This window comes from Schistocerca serialis, chromosome 4 (assembly GCF_023864345.2).
Source record: "Schistocerca serialis cubense isolate TAMUIC-IGC-003099 chromosome 4, iqSchSeri2.2, whole genome shotgun sequence".
Taxonomy (NCBI): Eukaryota; Metazoa; Arthropoda; class Insecta; order Orthoptera; family Acrididae; genus Schistocerca; species Schistocerca serialis.
In genome coordinates this window covers 592,530,587-592,551,016 of record NC_064641.1, presented here as the reverse complement: position 1 = coordinate 592,551,016, position 20,430 = coordinate 592,530,587, and the positions used below count along the sequence as shown (strand labels likewise).

Here is a 20,430-nt window from a genome sequence, read left to right as displayed (position 1 = left end):
TGCATCATGCTTGCAATATACTGATAAAAATTATTTACAAAAGAATGGAAAAGCTGGTAGAGGCTGACCTTGGGGAAGATCATTTTGGGTTTGATAAATATGTTAGGAACTTGCAAAGCGATACTGTCCCTGTGACTATCTTGGAAGATAGTTTAAAGACTGGCAAACCTATGTTTAAAGCATTTGTAGATTTAGAGAAAACTTTTACGGTGTTGTCTGGGATACACTCTATGTAATTCTGAATGTGGGAGGTATGAAATACGGGGAGAGAAAAATATCTACAACCTGTACAGAAACCAGATGGCAGTTAGATGAGCTTAAAATCTTAAAGTGAAGCAGTTGTTTAGAAGGGATTGAGAGAGGGCTGTAGCTTATTCTCGATGTTATTCAATATGTACGTTGAGCAAACAGTAAAGGAAGCAAAAGAAAAATGTGGAGAAGAAATTAAATTTCAGGTAGTAAGGACAAGAAGTAGAAATGTTGTGGTTTGCCAGTAACTTTGTCGTTGTGTCAGAGATAGCAAAGGACTTGAAAGAGCAGTTAAATGAAATGGTCGGTGTCTTGAAAAAAGATAGAAGATGAACATCAGCAAAAGTAAAACAAGCATAATGGTATTACGATATACTGATAATTTTTACATATGGACCGTCTGACTGCATCATCAGTGGCACACACACACACACACACACACACACACACACACACACACACACACACACACAGCCCCCAAAACAAAATAAATAAATGCATAAATATCACACACACACACACACACCCACACACACACACAAATGCATACACGAACAGATCACAGATACTTCAATAATTATACTCTAAAGTTTGGCAATAACATTTAATCTTTGGCAAAAACATCTGACAGTTGGCAACAGAAACCAAAACATTGCATCGAAACAAGTGTTCAGTGCATAGTGCTGTGAAATGTAGGTGGGTGGGGGGATCGCGAATTGGCATTTATAAGAAGAAGAACAACACTAAAAATGCAACAGGAGCATAATATGTAGGAAATCATCCACACAACATGTAAGTACAGTTCAAAACATTACTACTTAATAGGAAATACCAACCACCAGAACTGTTTATAACCTATAGGTACAGTGACCAAAATGTAAATTAAATAGCAGACGTGTACATATTCCAGGCCACTGATGAAGCCTTGCCAGAAAATAAAGGCGAAACGCGTATGGCACTAAAATTATTTTATTCAGTTGCTGTCAGATGGTCTATAAGTAAAAATTATCAATATACCGCAATATTACACGCAACTGAGGAAGACAAGACTACAGAAGTTGAAGATGTCAAGTGTAATGGTATGTAGTGGACTTAAATTAGGCAGTGCTGAGGGAATTAGATTAGGACAAGACGCTAAAGGCAGTAGATGAGTTTTGCCACTTAGGCAGTAAAATAACTATTGGCAAAGTAGAGAGGATATAAAATGTGGACTTGCAATGGCAAGAAAAACTTTTCTGTGGAAAAGAAATTTGTTAACATCAAATATAAATTTCAGTGGTAGGTAGTCTTTTCAGAAGATATTTGTCTGGAATATAGCCTAGTACAGAAGTGAAACATGAACGATAAACAGTTCCAACAAGAGGGGAATAAATTCTTTAAAATGTAGTGCTATGAAAGAGTGCTAGAGATTGAATGGTAGATCAAATAACTGATGAAGAGTTAGTAATCAGATTGGAGAAGAAAGAAATTTGTGGCACCACCTGACTAAAAGAAGTGATTGGTTGGTAGGACACTTCTTGAGACACAAGGGTTGTTAATTTTGTAATGGAGGTAAGTGTGAAGGCTGAAAATTGAAGAGGGAGATCAAGGCTCAAATACAGTAAGCAACTGCAAATAGATGTAGGTTGCAATATTTTTGCATAGATGAAGATTCTTGTACAGATGTACTAATGTGTACAGCTGGATCAAACGTCTTCAGACTGAATGTCACAACATTCTGCATATTTGACTCACACAGTCATGGCATTTCCTGTCTCTTGTTTGTCACGTGGATGTTCCACTCTTCTCTTACAAATATGCTGATATCATAATTTGTTTCAAGTAGGTGGTAATTCTTAGTTACAAATGAAGCTATCTCTAAGACACATGTGCATGGACAGACAATATTCCCAATTCTTTGAAAACTGCCTTAATAATTACATGTGGAGTAGATTGTAACATGAACTCCACTGTTCATTTTTTATGAAAATATATTTTTTCTTGTGTTCTTCCCCTGAATTATACTCTCTCCAATCCTTTTTAGTACCTCCCCATACTGAATTATTTTTCTGATCTCATTATTTCTGATTTCTTCCATACTTACATCTCAAATGCCTCTAAATTCATTTTGTCCCTCTTCCTTACTGTCATTGTCTCTGCCCCAGACAAAACTACACTCTAGTCAAAACAGTTGATCAGTGTGTTTCTGGTTGTAGATTAAGTTTTTTTTACATTGTAGCCTTTCTTTCAAGTTAAATTCCCATTGCATTTCTGATTTTTGTACCTTGATGCGTCATGTTCTCCTAGACTAAGTTTTGAATTGTTTTACTGGCTCAGTTTTGCCCTGTCATTTTATTCTGTTTACCTTCCTGTTCTAAGTTAATTACTTAATTTCCTAAATGTTCTTCTCCTTTCTTGTGATGCTACGCTTCATGCTGTATTGTGCTTCATCTTCAGCCTTTCTGTGACAGTGATCCAAGTCAATTTAAAGAAGCTTAAACTTGTGAATTGTGAAATCTGTAAAATTCCAGGATGAAATAAATTGTTCATTCATATTGGCTTTTGTATATGATTGATAAATTCTTGAAATTTTTCAATTAGTGATAGAATAGATGTCTCAAAAATAATCTGCAGAATATTTGAGTAGGCTCTCCCAATGTATACTTTTAGTGAAAACTCTTGGGTGTCCTTCCAGGTGGCGATGTTAAAATACCATGACGTTTTCATGGGTGTCATACTCATCATCTTCTCTTGAAGTTAAGATATATGCTGGTGCTGTAAGTCAGAGGTGTGGTCATCCTTGATGCTACCTTCTGCTGTCGCTGATTTTTCTCTCTGTGCCTATCCCACATGCCTGATATGCTCCTCGAGCATGTGCCGCGTTTGTCCAATATACTGTTGACCACATTCACAGGCAATGCTGTATATTCCAGATCCATTCATTTTTAGTGGGTCTTTCACAGAGGCAAGACACTCTTTTGACTTCAGCAATTGTCAGGAGGTGGATTTTGTATTGAATTTTTTGAGTAGTCTCACAATTTTGGCTGACAGCAGCACCAGGTATGGGAGGAAAGTGAGTCTGTTGCCTTCTTCTTCCTCTTCCTGATTTCCAGCATCTTGTCTATTCTTCAATACCCTACTAATCTGCAGTTCACTATGTGCATTTTTGTGGAATACTTCCTTCATGATTAGTTTGTCTGGGCGCCCTATGTACATGGATGGTCAGCACTGTGTGCTATTGCACTGGATGGTGGCAGCTCGTTTCATGCAGGGACAGGGCTGTGTGTGTGTATTCTTCCTATATACAGATTGGCCTAGTGTAGGGAAAGGGAGAAAACAGTTCACTTCTATTTCCATAGTGAAAGCAGTATTCTGATGGTTGCTGTTAAGGTGTTCCAGAAACTTACCCAATGCCTGTGTGCCAAGCTCCCGTACCACAAAAGTATTGTTACACTTGCATTTCTAGTGAGTGGTTTGAAGAGCCACCTCCTCAAATTAGTGATAACAGAGCATGGCGTCAAGAAGGTCTGCACATTTGACTTCCAGAACACCAAGATGCTTCGCCAAACAACTGGCTTTTTGGAATGAGATTTTCACTCTGCAGCGGAGTGTGCGCTGTTATGAAACTTCCTGGCAGATTAAAACTGTGTGCTGGACCGAGACTCGAACTCGGGACCTTTGCCTTTCGCGGGCAAGTGCTCTAGAGCACACAGTTTTAATCTGCCAGGGAGTTTCAACTGGCTTTTTGGCTCTAGAGCACTTGCCCGCGAAAGGCAAAGGTCCCGAGTTCGAGTCTCGGTCCGGCACACAGTTTTAATCTGCCAGGAAGTTTCATAACAGCACACACTCCGCTGCAGAGTGAAAATCTCATTCTGGAAACATCCCCCAGGCTGTGGCTACGCCATGTCTCCGCAATATCCTTTCTTTCAGGAGTGCTAGTTCTGCAAGGTTCGCAGGAGAGCTTCTGTTAAGTTTGGAAGGTAGGAGGCGAGGTACTGGCAGAAGTAAAGCTGTGAGGATGGGGTGTGAGTCGTGCTTGGGTAGCTCGGTGGTAGAGCACTTGCCCGCGAAAGGCAAAGGTCCCGAGTTCGAGTCTCGGTCCGGCACACAGTTTTAATCTGCCAGGAAGTTTCAACTGGCTTTTTGGCCATCGCCATAAAGGAATCCATTGAAATATAGGTTCAAGACAATATTATCAACAGAGATGAAAGATAACTAACAAGTGCAGCATGGGACCTGGCACTAGTGGCAATACAATGAGAGTGCAACCAGCACCATCCAATGAACAAGACACAGCCATTCTGCCCACAAGGAGGTGCAACTGGAGCTCGCACTACCGCCACCACTGCAGCCTCATCCCCCTCGCCACTCGCTTGCCAGATAGTGCACAGCTGCCCATAGCCATGTTGAGGGATGATACTCCACTAGTGCAAATATTGCAGCATCCACATATCTCAATACTTTGTCAGAAGATGGTAAGTATGACACTTGTTGAAATGTTGCTGCATTTAAACACTGCCACCTGGCTGGAAATCTGGGAGCTTTTGACTAAAAAATCTACAGAATCTTAAATAATGTAACCTGATGATAAAGAAGTTGGTTAGTCCATCTCCTACAGAACTGTGTAGCAGATGGAAATAAGATAATTTCCAAACCCACTGGACATGTCAATGCAAAATGATCTCTATGAATGTCTTGTGTTTTAGTATGAAAAGTGTGAATATCTTGCTGGGATATTAGAAAGTGTTTCCTGGTCAGACCCCTGAAGTACATGAGGATCATTGTGGAAGCTCTTAGAGGAACTGGATTTTCATTCATTGTCATATTTACAAGAAAGAAATGAGACAGCATTATCTCGGCTAATCTGTTGTAGCAGTTTTCGGCCCAGTTTGACTATTTAGTTAACAGAAGGTAATCCATTAACAGTTTGAAAGTGGATTTGAGTGTGGATCAGTAGCTTAATTAATTGCATTTGGCAGACAGGGAAGACTTCAGAAACTATAGGGAAATATCATTAGTGAGTGCAGCCTTTAAGACTTTATCACATTTATTGCGAAATCATTTGAAACTATATGCAGAAAAAAATGATCAGGGAATATCAAAATGACTGTTTGAGAAATAGATCCACTACTGACGATATATTTGTAATTGGAACAGTAACCAACTAATAAGTGCAGAGAGCCTCAAAAGAAATAAAGTTAAGGTTTTAGCGTACACAGATGATATAGTACTCATTGGTAAAAGAGAAATAGAAGTTAAAAAGTTAATTGTGGAACTCTTAGAAGAATAATTCAAATTTGGCTAAAAATAAATGATCAGAAAACAAAATGTGATAGTTAAAAGCATGTAGAGATGGCCAGAGTTGATTAATGTCTGAAAATCTGTTTAACAATGTTTAAGTGAACAGTAACTGTCTGTTCTACATGATTCAATGTCATCCTTATGTTTTTTTGGTGCTTGTGTCAGTTATAGATCCATGACGTTCAATTACCTTTTTGTTCCAGGCTCTTTCATACTTGAAACATATAATGTACTGTTGTTATAATAATTAGTTCCATATGTTTGAATTTGTTAATATAGGCAGTGAGATGGATAATTTGCTCTGCTTTTACTATGAATGTATGATATTCATAAAATGTAGTGAACATCAGCTAAGAATACTCATTTCTCCAGTGCTTTCAGAAAACAAAATGAGTTCTTTCTGTTAAGACATTTTTTGTTTATCCTTTGCTTATTGACTGCAAGCCAAACTGCATCAAGTTTCATTTATGTTTTTTAACTATACTTTAAATCACATAAAAAGTCCTCAGTGTTTGTGTAACAAAAAGTTTTTATTTATGTTATCATCATTCATGTGACTGCATCACCTGTAGAATAACGACATTCCGTAGTAACCAGAGATACTCTCTAAGATAGATTTCAGTTTGTTATTTAATAACTCCCTTGTCATTGTTGATTTATTTTTCAGATATAATATAGTAACTGAAATCATACAGGCAACCAAAATTCAGAGTTTGAAAAGCTCTACAAATTTGGCGCAAACTAAGGATATATTTGGCCACATTGGTAGTAAAATTGATCTTGGTCTAAAGTTACAGGTGAGTATTTTGTACTTTGTATTATTTTTTATTTCGATTATTATTATTGTGTGCTATATTATTGTTTGTGTGTAAAAAGTATGGGGAAAGCTAGGGGAAGGGTATTCCAGGTGGGACACATTTGGTGAGAAAAAAGTAACAGATTGTGTGCTTTTCTTACGTTGATTATTAAGTACATTAGACTGGTAGTAAACACTGATAATATTCCTATAAAAGATGAATTTTGCTTTACAGTAGTGTTATAGAGTGTGTATAAATTTGCCAGGTTAAATCTCTGTGGAGGAACACAACATCTATCTGATTGATTTCCTCAACTTATTTCACACTGAAATTATGTGGGCTTAAAAGGGCACCATACATGGTGTCTATAGGTATGCATTTCCAAGTTATTTTGTGAGTTGTTTGTGAATTGCTAACATGACTCATTGGCTTGTTGTTTTCGTGACACAGTTTGCATATTTACAACATTGGATTGTTTAAATGTGCTATATTTGTTCTTTTTTTATTCAGAATGTAATAACAAATTTTGTATATGAATAGTTAAAGAGTACAGCAAAACATTGGTAGTTGGTTCCTTACATCCCCTTTCTCATCCAGAGTAACAAGTGATGATGATCTAAATGGATGACCTTATTTTAAGTGGGTGTATATCTACTGCTGTGTTTCTATGAGTCTATTATCAGGAGCCCTGCACCATAACAAGAAAAACATCTTCCTTGACATTGTAACATAATTCCAACATAATGGATGAAGTTGTACTATGGTTAAGCACTGGAGTTCTGTTTAGTAGGCTTGGAATTCAGCCCCGTCCAGTCATTATAATTTACATTTTCATATGATTTCCTTAAATCTGCTGTAGACAAAAGCCAGGGTACTTTCAACAACAAGACCAAGGCCAGTTCCTTCACATGTCTTCCAGTTGTGCTAGTGCTCCATTTCTGATGACATTAAAATGTTGAAGAAACTTTTAAAATTCATTCCTTCTTTGGTATATTCATGTTCAAAAGATGTCCGCATTCTGATCCTGTGCTGAATGCCATAACATTCCCTTTTTGATTCTTGTCCAATTTCTTTTCTATCAAAACTAATTCCTTGTCATTAATATTGTCACAGTCTGTGTGGTGTCAGACTTAAAAGACCACAATATGTGGACAGAAGAGGAGTTGACCTTATTTATTGTACTGTTGTCACTGTCCAAAAATTTGGTAAAAGTCTGAAAAAAAACATTAAAAAACAAGTTTTATGCAACTTTGTTGTTGGGAGAAAAGGCTAAACAAATGTTAGTGAAAGATAAAAGAAAATTAACAGATGATTAACGCAAGAAAAATTTCAAACTTATGACAAAAGACCACAACAGGTAAACCCGAGGTAAAGATATACTGTAACAGCTGAGATTCCAGTTCCATTGTCTGGAAAATGGTGTGTACGGTATTGATGTGTGTAAGATGAGTGACGAAAACTGGGAAGAAATAACAAGAGCAGCGATGAAAATAAGATATAAATAAAGACAAAAATAGAGTAAGGAATGGCTAGGAGTCAGCTTTACATCAAACAAATGTTATGAGATAAGAAGATAAAGAATTCTAGCCACAGGAGTAAAAGAGATGAAATCAAATGGAAGGAAAGGAAGGAATATTTTGAAGAGAGCTAACAACAAGAAGCGAAAAAGCTATGTTGTTATTTGAGCATAATGGTAAATTACTTGTTGGGGTGCCAGTTACTCTGTCTACTTGTAGATACTGGAAGCACTTAAGTATAGAGAGGGTGGTGAACACACAGCTGAGATGAGTGTAAATAAATGCACTTCGTCCCTGCTGCTACGTTCATCTACATCTACATCTACATCTATACTCTGCAAACCACTGTGAGGTGCATGGCAGTGGGTACATCCCATTGCACCAGTTATTAGGGTTTCTGCCTGTTCCATTCACATATAGAGTGGAGGAAGAATGATTGTTTGAATACCTGTGTGCATACAGTACTTATTCTAATCTTTTCCTCATGAGCCCTATGTGAGCGATAGCTAGGTGGTTGCAGTATATTCCTTGAGTAATCATTTAAAGCTGGTTCCTGAAACTTTGTTAACAGACTTTCTCGGGATAGTTTTCGTCTATCTTCAAGAGTCTTCCACTTCAGTTCCTTCAGTATCTCTGTGACACACTCCCATGGATTAAACAAATCCGGTGACCATTGGTGTTGCCCTTCTCTGTATATGTTTAATATCCCTTGTTAGTCCTGTCTGGCATGGGTCTCATACACTTGAGCAATATTCTAGAATGGCTTGCACGAGTGATATGTAAGCAATCTTTTTTGTCAACTGTTTGCACATTCCCAGTATTCTACCGATTAACTGAAGTCTACCACCTACTTTACCCATGACTGAACCTATGTGATTATTCCATTTCATATTCCTACAAAGTACTACACCCAGGTATTTGTATGAGTTGGTTGATTCCAACAGTGACTCATTGATTGTAGTCATAGGATACTATGTTTTTTGTGAAGTGCACAATTTTACATTTCTGAACATTTAGAGCAAGTTACCAATCTCTGCACCACGTTGAAACCTTATCAAGATCTGACTGAATATTTATGTAATGATGAAAATAATCAATTACAGACAATATAATGTAAGTAAATAGATAAAAAAAATCCATTCACCAAGTGATGGCACACACAAAAAGATTTAATTTTTGCAAGCTTTGGAACCAGAGGCTGCTTCTGGCAGAACAGTAGAAGGGGAAGGAAGAGGGGTGAAGGAAAAGGACTGGAGAGGTTTAGGGAAAAGAGTACATTTCAGAAAAGTCACCCAGAACCCCGGGTCAGGAAAACTTACTGGATGGGATGAGAAGGAATTCCTTCTAATCCCATCGGGTAAGTATGCCCTGACTCGGGGTTCTGGGTGGCTTTTCTGAACTGCACACCTTTCCCTTAACCTCTCCTGTCCTTTTCCTTTACTCTCCTTCCTTCCCTTTCAATACTTCTGCCAGAAGAAGGATCCACTGGTTCCGAAAGCGTGTAAAAGTTAAACCTTTATTTGTGTGTGTTCTCCTGGTGCCGCATGGTGAGTAGATTTTTTATCTATACATTTGAATATATATGGAGCTTTTTTTAGATAGTACTTCATTTTAGATGACTCCTTCATCATGCAAAGGCATGATTTTACTGTTAATACTGACTGCAAGATCATTAATATACAACATAAACAGCAAGGGTCCCAACACACTTCCCCAGGGGCACACGTGAAGTTACTTATATACCTGACAATGACACTCCATCCAAGATAACATGATGTGCCCTCCCTATCAAAAAGTCCTCAAGCCAGTCACAAATTTCCCTTGATCTCCCCCTACGGTTGTACTTTCGATAATAAGCATAGGTGAGTGAAACCCTTTTAGAAATCAAGAAATACTGCATCTACATGGTTGCCTTGATCCAACACTTTCAATATGTCATTAGAAATCAAGAAATACTGCATCTACATGGTTGCCTTGATCCAACACTTTCAACATGTCATGTGAGAAAAGTGTGAGTTGGATTTCAGATGATTGAGGTTTTTGAAATCCATGCTGGTTAGTCTTGAGGAAGTCATTCTGTTCAGTCTTCATCCCAGAGAATGTTGAACAGCAAGTTTTTGGATGTTATCCATGTAAACATCATGCATGTGGCCAATCATTTTTGATTTGAACTTAGTGGTTCTCATATCAATTGAAAACTGGGTGAATTGAAGGCAACATGCACTCTCTCTCAGATTACTGTCAGTTTGATGTATCGTCAAATGGGGAATTTGACCAAAATATTCAATAAACATTTTATGTTAAATAACTTCATACAGATGATGAAAATTATTACATTTTTGTTATTATATTTACTGTTAAAAACTTCTTAATTCCGGCAGTGGCTAAATGTACAGTTTTACTGAACCTCTATCTGAATCTTAATTGTTTTCAAGAGGACTGATTTACTTTAACTTTTTTAATGATCTAAAACTTATTTGTGTGACTGACGTAACACAACTCACATGTCTAGGTCTTAAGTATGTTGTGAATTGACCCTCCACAAAGACAACTAGAGCAACAGCAAAAGTTAATCTCCTGTTTATAGACACATAAGTAAAATTTTGCAAATTCTTGGTGGAGTGGAGATAAAATTGACCATATTTTCTCGAGTGGTTCTTTTATGAACAAAAACTATTCACAATGTAGCAAGAATGTGAACTAATGAGTGCAGCAACAATGTTACACAATGTATGCAGCAAAGTTTCTCTATAACACTCTAATGGTGGAGTGAGGAAGTCATTGTTGCAAGTGTCTGTATGTTAACATGTGAATTTGTCACATAGGTTGCAGTTCTGTTTGTTTCATCATACAAGTGAGATCATAAGAGTTGTCAATGTGGAAAAGCCACATGTGTGTGGATGTAAGTTGGGTGAATTGAAGAACTATACTCTGGATGTTTTAGAAGTCTGTCAAGAAATTTTTAAATGGGAAAACAAGCATTAACAAGGTTACCCGGGTGTATAAAATTTGCAAAAGAACTGTTATGAATGGGATCCATAGTTGTTATGGTCGTTATGGTAAAATAGATGGTTGATCAGCCAGTTTTTAGGCCTAAAGAAGAAGAGTGTGTGTTTCTTCAGAATTTCATAATGCAAGTTTGTGATCATATTGTTTTTGTCTTTAAACTTTCTTAGTAAGTTACCCCAAAATTAGTATTAAAATTTATTTATCATGTCAGATTTATTTTTCTGTTGTTGATAAAGTTTCAGAACAATTAAAGTCACTTTGTAGTGAGAAATGATTCCAATTATCACATAACAGAGAATTGGTCAACTTCACCCCCAGGAAGGGTGAAGTTAACTGAAGCAGTTTGTTTTTAAATTATACAATCTTCTTGAGCAAAAGGTAATAAAGACCAAAAATTTTATTACTACAGCTGTATACCCAGGCTTTGAAAGAAAAAGCAATATATTAATTTTATAGTTTAGAGAAATATTTAAGTTTGAAGATCAGGATTGATAGACTTCACCCCATTTGGTGGTATGCTTTGCCAGTTACAATGCTAGGGTGTGTAGTACAAGTAGTGAAATGAATTTAATAGTTCCATATTGGTTTGATATATTAGACAAGGAAGCATATTTAAGGGTAACATTCAGACTACAGCTTCAGATATTAATCTGTCATTCAAGGTGAGTTTCAAATAAACTTGGTAATCATCGTCCACTGTCATGACAACAGCCCACATATCTTGTGACAAGATCCAGTGATGATTACCATGTTTAACTGAAACCAGTAACGAATGAAGAGTAGAGAATTTTTATACATGTAAAGCTGCTGTCTGAATATTATAACTGTTAACATTTGCAAAGCTCTCCTGTTTCTGAAAGAAAAATAGACAATTAGTGTTTGAGATATCCATATTCTTGAAATATGTCTTAAATGTTAGATGTACAGTGGCAGATAACCTTTCTACAATTTTCTGTTTAGCTCCTGTTGGGGCCTTGACTTAATTCTTTGTTTATTTTATGTTTTTTTCATTTCATATGTTCCTTTTTCAGCCAAAAATTAAAATGCTACAAATATTCTGGAAGCTCAGAATCAGACATGGTTTCTTTGTTTTCGAACTTTTTGCACCTTTAAGTCTTACTCCTTTGCTCCTAATAACTGCTAAGACAGTCTGTTTTCATCTCACGTAGTGTGATTCATCAATTTTTTATTTTCATATTTTGCATGTATGAAATTTTTTTGTGTTGTCAATGCATTTCCAGTTGCAAAGTTTGATGGATTATGATTGTCATTAGAAGTAATCAATTTTGGAATAATGGCAATGACACACAAATATGTATGTGTTTTTCATTCTCTCTTTAGAGATTTTTTTGGGTTGTGGAAGAATTGCTTTCTCAAGAAAAAGGTATTAGTGCAGTTAGTATACAGTAAGAAAATACTGGTACCTAACTGCCACCAGTGCTAAAGTGATGCTTAGATAACTTAATACAATCTCAAGTATGCTGCATAATTTAATGATACCTGACAAGATGGTTTGAAATGTACCTCTTACATTACTAATTTAACAACTCTGGTTGCTTCCTAATATAGTGTTGGAACCACTGCTTTTATCATTGATGTACTATATTATAATACTTAACACAGATTCAACACAAATCTTAACAAATGCATTTATTATGAATAGCTCTGTTGCTTTTTTCCATCAGTGTATTTTAGATTGTTTCTTTTTCAGGCAAGACAAATGAAGCGTTACATGAATCAACTGACTTATGCTAAAGCACAATGTGAGAAACGTTTAGTGAGCCTTGGCTGGACAGATTATGCTGTTGAAGAGGCAGTTGAAGCTGCAACTGTTGAAGCAAGAAAGGTAGATCTCAGAACTGTGCAGTTACTTTGCATAACAGTCACACATGAGAGTAATAATGTGGTTTGGTGTGATCACTTGGAATATGTTGTTTGCATAATTAATGGGAGCATCACATGCTGAAAAGATTGTTGGCATAAAGTGTTGCTAGACAGGTTTGACAGTCATGGTTTGAGGAATTTATATTAGGCTGAGGCTTTGGAAAAATGTCATAATACCTTTTACTGATTTTCCAGGTGAGAACAAGTCGCTTTTCTAGACAATGTTCTCTCAATGTTCATCATGTTGATACATAAGTATCTGTAATGAAGCCACAACATGCCTGTACTTACCTCAGCTCAGTATAGCCAATAGATACACAAAACAGAACAGAAAATTTACGTATCCTAGCTTTCAGAACTTTGTTCCTTCGTCAGGGAGGAGAGAGGTTCCCCTCTCTCCTCACTGATGAAGGAACAAAGTTCTGAAAGCTAGGATACGTAAATTTTCTGTTCTGTTTTGTGTATCTATCGACTGTACTGAGCTGAGGTAAGTGCTGGCCAGCCCCTCTATCTCTTTTTTAGTATTTGTTTCACATCTTTATATGAGATTTTCCATTAATCATTTAGAAGCCACAACATGTAATTTTCAAAAGGCACAATGCCCAATGTTGTTAGAAATTCCCAAGGAACACAGAACTCCTAGTTTTCTGAACAGTATGATCCTTCCATAATGAATATTACACTCTGCAGAGAAGTGTGCACTGTTTCGAAACTTTGTAGCAGATTAAAACGGGATCAGGAAATTTCAAAACAATGCACACTTCTCCGAAGAGTGGGAGATTCATTCTGGAAACAACCACTGAGCTGTGGCAAAGTCACTTCTCTTTGATGTCCTTTCTTTCAGGAGTGCTAGTCCTGCAATATGTGTAGGAGAGCCTCTGGGAAATTTGGAAAGGAGGATAGAGGTACCTGCAAAAATAAAGCTGTGAGCATGGGGCTTCAGTTGTGCCTGAAGAGCTTACTACTAAGATCATTGCCTCCAAAAACCAGGTTTCTAGTTTTGACACCCTGTCTGGCACACAGTTCCTATCTGCCAGGAAATTTCAGTAGGTTCCTTATTCAGAGAGGACAGGGAAATTAGTTTAACTTCTCTCTCCTTCATGAAGATCATATACGGCCAACCTTTTTGTCTCTGCGATTTTAACAATTTCTTACATGCAGTTTTAATTTTTACAGAACACACGATGTGTACCTTCGTTCCATGCTTTTACGTTATGCTTCATTGATCTAGTAATGTGGTTTCCACTCCTGTATTAATGTTGGCAACTTTTCAGTTAAATTACTAGCAGATTACACACTTTGAAGTCATTTGATGAACCAAGTGTAAGTTGAATCATATGCAGACACCTTTCCATGAATGATATTAGCACTGGCATCACTTTTGGGTGCAATCCAGAATCTGTTGCATGGTTTATAATGAAGTGTGCCAATCTCAGTTTTCTACACTTTGAAGACATCAGTGTTCGTTCCTGATCAAGACTGTAGTAGCATGAATGTATAGTTGTTTGTCAATTATCACTTGCTGCAGAACTAACTATTTCAAGCAATCTGTAGCTTTTGTTGTTTGATTGTTTGAAAACTTTTACTGTAAATACCCTGAAGTGCTAAAGGAACTAGTATAGAGATGCATATTCAAATACAGAGATATGTAAATAGGATAAGGCCCTGCGGTCAGCAATGCCTATATATGACATCAAGTATCTGGCACAGTTGTTAGATTGGTTACTGCTGCTACAATGGCAAAATTTCAGTGAGTTTGAATGTGGTATTATAGTTCGCATGCGAGCAACGGGACACAGCATCTCCAAGGTAGCAATGAACTGAGGATTTTCCCATATGAACATTTCACAAGTGTACCACGAATATCAGGAATTTGGAAAAATATCAAATCTCTGACATCGCTGTGGCTCGAGAAAGAGCCTGCAAGAATGGGACCAATGATGACTGAAGAAAATCATTCAGTGTGATGGAAGTGCAACCCTTCCGCAAATTGCTGCAGATTTCAATGCTGGACCATCAACAAGTGTCAGCATGCGAACCAATCGACAAAACATCAATAAGGGCTTTCGGAGCTGAAGGCACACCCATGTATCCTTGATGACTGCTTGACACAAAGCTTTACGCCTCGCCTGGGCCCGTCAACACCGATGTTGGACTGTTGATAACTGGAAACATGTTGCCTGGTCGGACGAGTCTCATTTCAAATTGTATTGCGCGGATGGATGTGTACAGGTATGAAGACAACCTCATGTGTCCATGGACCCTGCACGTCAGCAGGGGACTATTCAGGCTGGTGGAGGTTCTGTAATGGTGTGGGGCATGTGCAGTTGGAGTGATGTGGGACCCCTGATACGTTTAGATATGATTCTGACAGGTGACACTTACATAAGCATACTGTCTGATCACCTGCATCCATTAATGTCCATTGTGCATTCTGACGGACTTTGGAAATTTGAGCAGGACAGTGCAACACCTCACACATCCAGAATTGCCACAGAGTGGCTCTCCTAAATTTAAACAATTCCGCTGACCACCAGACTCCCCAGACATGAACATTATTGAGCATCTCTAGGGCCTTGCAACGTGCTGTTCAGAAGAGATCATCATACTCTTACGGATTTATGGACAGCCCTGCAGGATTCATGGTGTCTGTTACCTCCAGCACTACTTCAGACATTAGTTGAGTCCATGTCACATCATGTTGCGGCACTTCTGCGTGCTTGCAGGTGCCCTGCATGATTTTGGGTAGATGTACCAGTTCCTTTGGCTCTTCATTATATTTCTGCTGAATGTACATGGTCTTAAAATACCTTGGACATTTAAAATATTGTAGTATTGTATGAAATCAGTCCAATTTCCTTGTGAGGAGATCTCATATTATTGATCACATGTTGGCACATTTTTAAATGACTCGTAGTAAGGCCCTTGTACTCAAGACATATTGTGAAATGTTGCAGAGCATGCATTTAGTGCTTGAAGAAAGGGTCTACATTTTTCGTGCAGATGCAGGAACAGAAACTGTAATTATAGAATTAGAACTGAAATTTGTTTACGCAAGTGTAGGTTATGGCACTCTGTCGATGCACACAGTAATTTAATAAACACTATTTTATACAGTTAAACCTACTGAACAGTTATGTTTGATTAGAATGTGTATTATTAGAAATCATAACTTGAAATTTCTTTCCTACTATTGGGTAAGCAAGTTAGAAGTAACATGTTTTTTTGTATAATTTTTCTGTAGGCAGTTCTTACATCATTACTATGACATTTTATCATCAAATTTTTATAAATTTCAGTTTCTGGTCTCTGAAATTTGTGTTTTTATTACTGGAGGCCCCCATTTATTAATCTCAATTTATCTTAGTTTTATCATTTTCTTAGAAAACCATCCTTTTCTGCTCTGTTTACATTAGGCATTCCTTCACTTCTTTTTCTTTCTTACATGTTGGATTTGGTAATATATAGTCAGTGTGCTATTTGCACTTATCGGTTGTACTTTTTACAGATGTTGTCTTTACATGAAGTACTTGGCACTGTGGTGGGTAGAGAACATCTGATGCAGTACCTGGAACAAGTAGGTAGCAAGGCACTGCTTAGTTATTGGAATGCTGTTGAAGAACTACGGCAGGCAAAACGGAGTGACCTTCACCAGCTTGGTACTGAAATATTCTACACCTATATAAACACGCCATCACCAGAAATTCGAGTTGACAAGGTAGGATAGTAAACAGGCAACTTACATCACTGTTAAAAAAGCAGAATGAAGTTGTGCCCCCCTCCTCCTCCTCCCTCCCCCTGCCCCCTCCCCCCTCCCCCTGCCCCCTCCCTCTCCCCCTCCCCCTCCCCCTCCCCCATCCTCCCTCCGCCCTCCCCCCCACCTCTCTCTCTCTCTCTCTCTCTCTCTCTCTCTCTGTGTGTGTGTGTGTGTGTGTGTGTGTGTGTGTGTGTGTGGCTGAGAATAACAAATTATTTAGGAATAAAGGAGACGACTCCCCAAAAGGCAGAAGTGCTGCATCATTGACAGTTACACAAACAAGAGGTACAGTGCTTTGCTTTGCTACCTTTCGGAATGAAATTCCTTTTTCAAGCTTGTAGGATAAACATGTGCCCACGCTTGTCTCCTACAAGCTTGAGAAAGGAATTTCATTCTGAAAGATGGAAAAACGAAGCTCTAGACCTATAGTTTATGTATCTGTCAACGATGCAGCGCTTATGCCTTTTGGTGAGTTGTCTCCTTTATTCCTAAATATTTTTTCTAAAACTTTGTTCTTTTGCTGAAGGAGTAACATATGATTGTTTTCTGAACTTTTGCTCATTCAGGTAGATCTGTCAGTTTACTTACAGCCATTAAGTAATTTTTAGTTTATGTAACTTCTCATGATCTTTTGTATAACATCTGCAGTATTAACAATGAAAATAATTATTGACAATATAGTGTAACTGGATAGATAAAAAAAATCTACTCACCATATGATGGTAGGAGAACACTCACACAAAATGGTTTAACTTATGCAAGCTTTTGGAGCAAGTAGCTCCTTCTTCCGGCTGAAGAGCTGAAGGGGAAGGAAGAGGAATGAAGGAAAAGGACCAGAGAGGATTTAGGAAAGGAGCAGTAAATATTCCAGGAATGTTGTTAGGAGACAACTTTGATTGTTATTTTACAGTTCCTGTTACCATTTTTTAAATTAAGCAATGTTGCAAATGGTGGACTTTTCAGTTTAGATTTGTGTATGGAAAGATCATATGGGGAGAGATCTAATGACATAACGTATACATAAACGTCCATTAACTGCAGCTATGAATTTCAGACATGGTGTTTCAAAGTAGAAATATATAATGGTACACAGTAGAATATATTGTAGATTTACTTTTTCCATATTTCATACTGAATGTACAATTGGAAAGTCTATTGTTTTATTCATAGAAATAAACAAAATTCTTTATTGCCACATACATGTCCCAGTATCATTAATGTGACCACCTGTCAAAAGCCTATATAACAAACTTTTGCAACACAGACGTGCAGGAAAAGTGTCACTGAGGTTATGGAAGGTGCCGACAGGGATGTGGAACCATGCCGACTCCAGTGCCATGGGCAGCTGGACTGGGTGTCACGGTTGAGGAATCACAGCATGAACAGCCTGAACGATGTGATCTCACAAATTCCCTATTGGATTTAAATCTAAGGTGTCTGTTAGCCATGGGACTATAGTAAACTCATCCTGGTGTTCCTTAAACTACGCTGTACACTGTGAGCTGTGTGATACCTTGCATTGTCCTCCTGGTAGATGTAGTGCTGTGGAAAAAAAACTGCATGTAGGGGTGGATCTGCTTCCCAAGGTTAGATGCATACTTGTGTTTGCCCATTGTGGCTTCCCGAATAATGAGATCACCCAGGGAATGCCACGGAAACATTTCCCAGCCCTTAATGCGCCCTCCTCTGGCCTGGACCCTTCCAACAATTGTTGCAGTGCCATTCCCGCCCAAGGCCCTCTGTCAGATGGAACATGAAATCTGAAAGGCCACTTGTTGCCACACGGATACCCAGCTGCGGTACTGGAATGCAACTTACAGCCTTCATCGCTGATGAACAGCAGTCAGCATGGGTGCATAAACCAGGCACCTGATGCAAAGGCCGATACACAGCAGCATTTGCTGTACAGTCATTGAGGAGACACTATTGGTAGCCCCTTAGTTCATTTGGGTGGTCAGTTGCTCAACAGTTGCATGCCTTCTTGCCCATATGCATCTCTGCACCCATCGTTCACCACTGTTATCTGTGGCCTGTGATGCACTACTGTTGCTTTGTTGCTGGGTTTGTATAGCACTGTTTTGCCATGCACACTATACTTTAACCACAGTAGCATGTGGACAGTTTACAAACCAACCATTTTGGAGGAGCTTCTACCCTTGGCCCGAAAGCCAATGATAATGCCCTTTTGGGTATCAAACAAATCGGTCTGTTTCTGCATCCCTCTGCCATGCTTTATATACCCTCCACTGCTAGTGCTGCCATTTGCTGTCTGTGAGTGGTTATTGCACGTTGGCATCAAACATAGGTGGCGGTCTTATTAGTACAACTGGACCTTGTAGTTGAAGGTTGTTATGTTTAAAGAACTGTTAATGTTGGGCTTCAGATCTCTGGAAAAATGATGTTAATTGCACTTGTTCAAGAAGTATGTTTACTTCAGTGCTGTGTAGAGCTCTCTAACATCTGCTAATGGCAACAAAGTCACCGTACTTGAGAGAAAACCTTTACTAATATCAGTAAAATGTCATTACCGTTGAATCATTGGATGGTTCACACACTGTCCTGGGAAATGTATACTCCTTGTCAATTTACATAATACTATTTGACGTGTCACATATTCTGCTTATAGTGACTGGTATGTTCATGTTGTATTCTGTTCTTGTATTCATTATTTCTCAAATACTTTCAGCCAATCTTGAAGAGAATGGAGGCATTTCTCTTAGGTGATACAGGACCAGAAGTATTTTATGAGGTACAGGCTCAGATATTGGCCAACTTGGAAGAAAAAATATTCCCCTCATTTATTGTGAGTGATGTATATCCAAAAATGTTACTTGCTATGGAGAACCATGATGAAACAGATGAAGCAGTTGATGGTAAGTGCTTTCCTTATTGATTCCTTATTCAATGCAACTACTCTCACTTATGCAATATTGCTATTCTGTGTGTGTGTGTTTGGGTACCATTTTATATTAGGGTGCCATAGAGCAACGAAAAATAATTCTTGAAACAGTGATTGATTGCATTTGTACATGACTTCGTGGTTAGTTTCTTGAAGGCTGCTCCCCCCCCCCCCCTCCCCCCCCCCCTCCCAACCTCTCCTCCACAACCCATGGTCAGAGACTAACGAAGTGTTATTCAAAAGGAGTACAGTTTCTGACTGTTACTTTATTGAAGTTAATTTTGTTTTCCTTAATCAGTGCAGATAGAGGTGAAAATAGTTTATTCAGCGAAACCTAGGTGGTCAGACTTTATTTCAGGAATGTGCTAAAAGATAGTGATGAATTAATCTTGAGAGGCAGTGTAATACTCTACTAGTCTAAACATTAAGATACGTTTCAAGCACACAATATTACAAAATCTCTTGCTCCGCTTTGTAATGCATCCCTGTTTCAGGAATATCTATCCCTTAGTGCTCCACCTAATACTGTTGAAAAATAAATTTGTATCGAAGACTGTTGTGATGATAATGGAGTGTTTCGTTTAGGACATCTCATTAGCCCCAGAACTCTAAGACTGAGTCTGAGTAAACAAGCTTATTTGGTTGAGCTTTAAGGTGCTTTAATAGGTGTAGCCCTTTTGGAGATGTACACCTTTCCTTTTCCACCTTGAAAACTGTTACATCCAACTAGTTTTGTGGCGATTAATAGTGAAAACAGATGTCTTGAGGACAGTTCGTGGTTTTTACATGCTTGGAGCAGGTCAGCTGGAAGAAAAAATCCAAAGATAACTGCGGATCCAGTCCTGAACCTTTGATTAATTATACAAGAGTTACACACTCAAGTCACCAGAGTACATGGTTGTGGACATAACGGGCAAATTGTAAATTGTTTTCTGATCCATTGAACTAGCTCAGGAATCTTCAGTGCACCAATTGTTTGCCAAAAGGAAATGAGAATAGTGTCAGAACCTAAACAATGAGAGTTACTGCCAGTGTGAG

General features: G+C 38.1%; 1 protein-coding gene across 1 annotated transcript in view; it reads left to right on the top strand.

Annotated features, from left to right (window-relative positions):
* LOC126475345 (sorting nexin-25) overlaps positions 1 to 20,430 on the top strand; it is a 174,220-nt gene that overhangs the window by 27,577 nt on the left and 126,213 nt on the right. The window contains exons 7-10 of the mRNA XM_050103152.1: positions 6,197 to 6,326; positions 12,564 to 12,698; positions 16,245 to 16,454; positions 19,180 to 19,366. Of these exons, the coding sequence (XP_049959109.1) occupies positions 6,197 to 6,326; positions 12,564 to 12,698; positions 16,245 to 16,454; positions 19,180 to 19,366 (662 nt within the window). The remainder of the gene's footprint in view (positions 1 to 6,196; positions 6,327 to 12,563; positions 12,699 to 16,244; positions 16,455 to 19,179; positions 19,367 to 20,430) is intronic.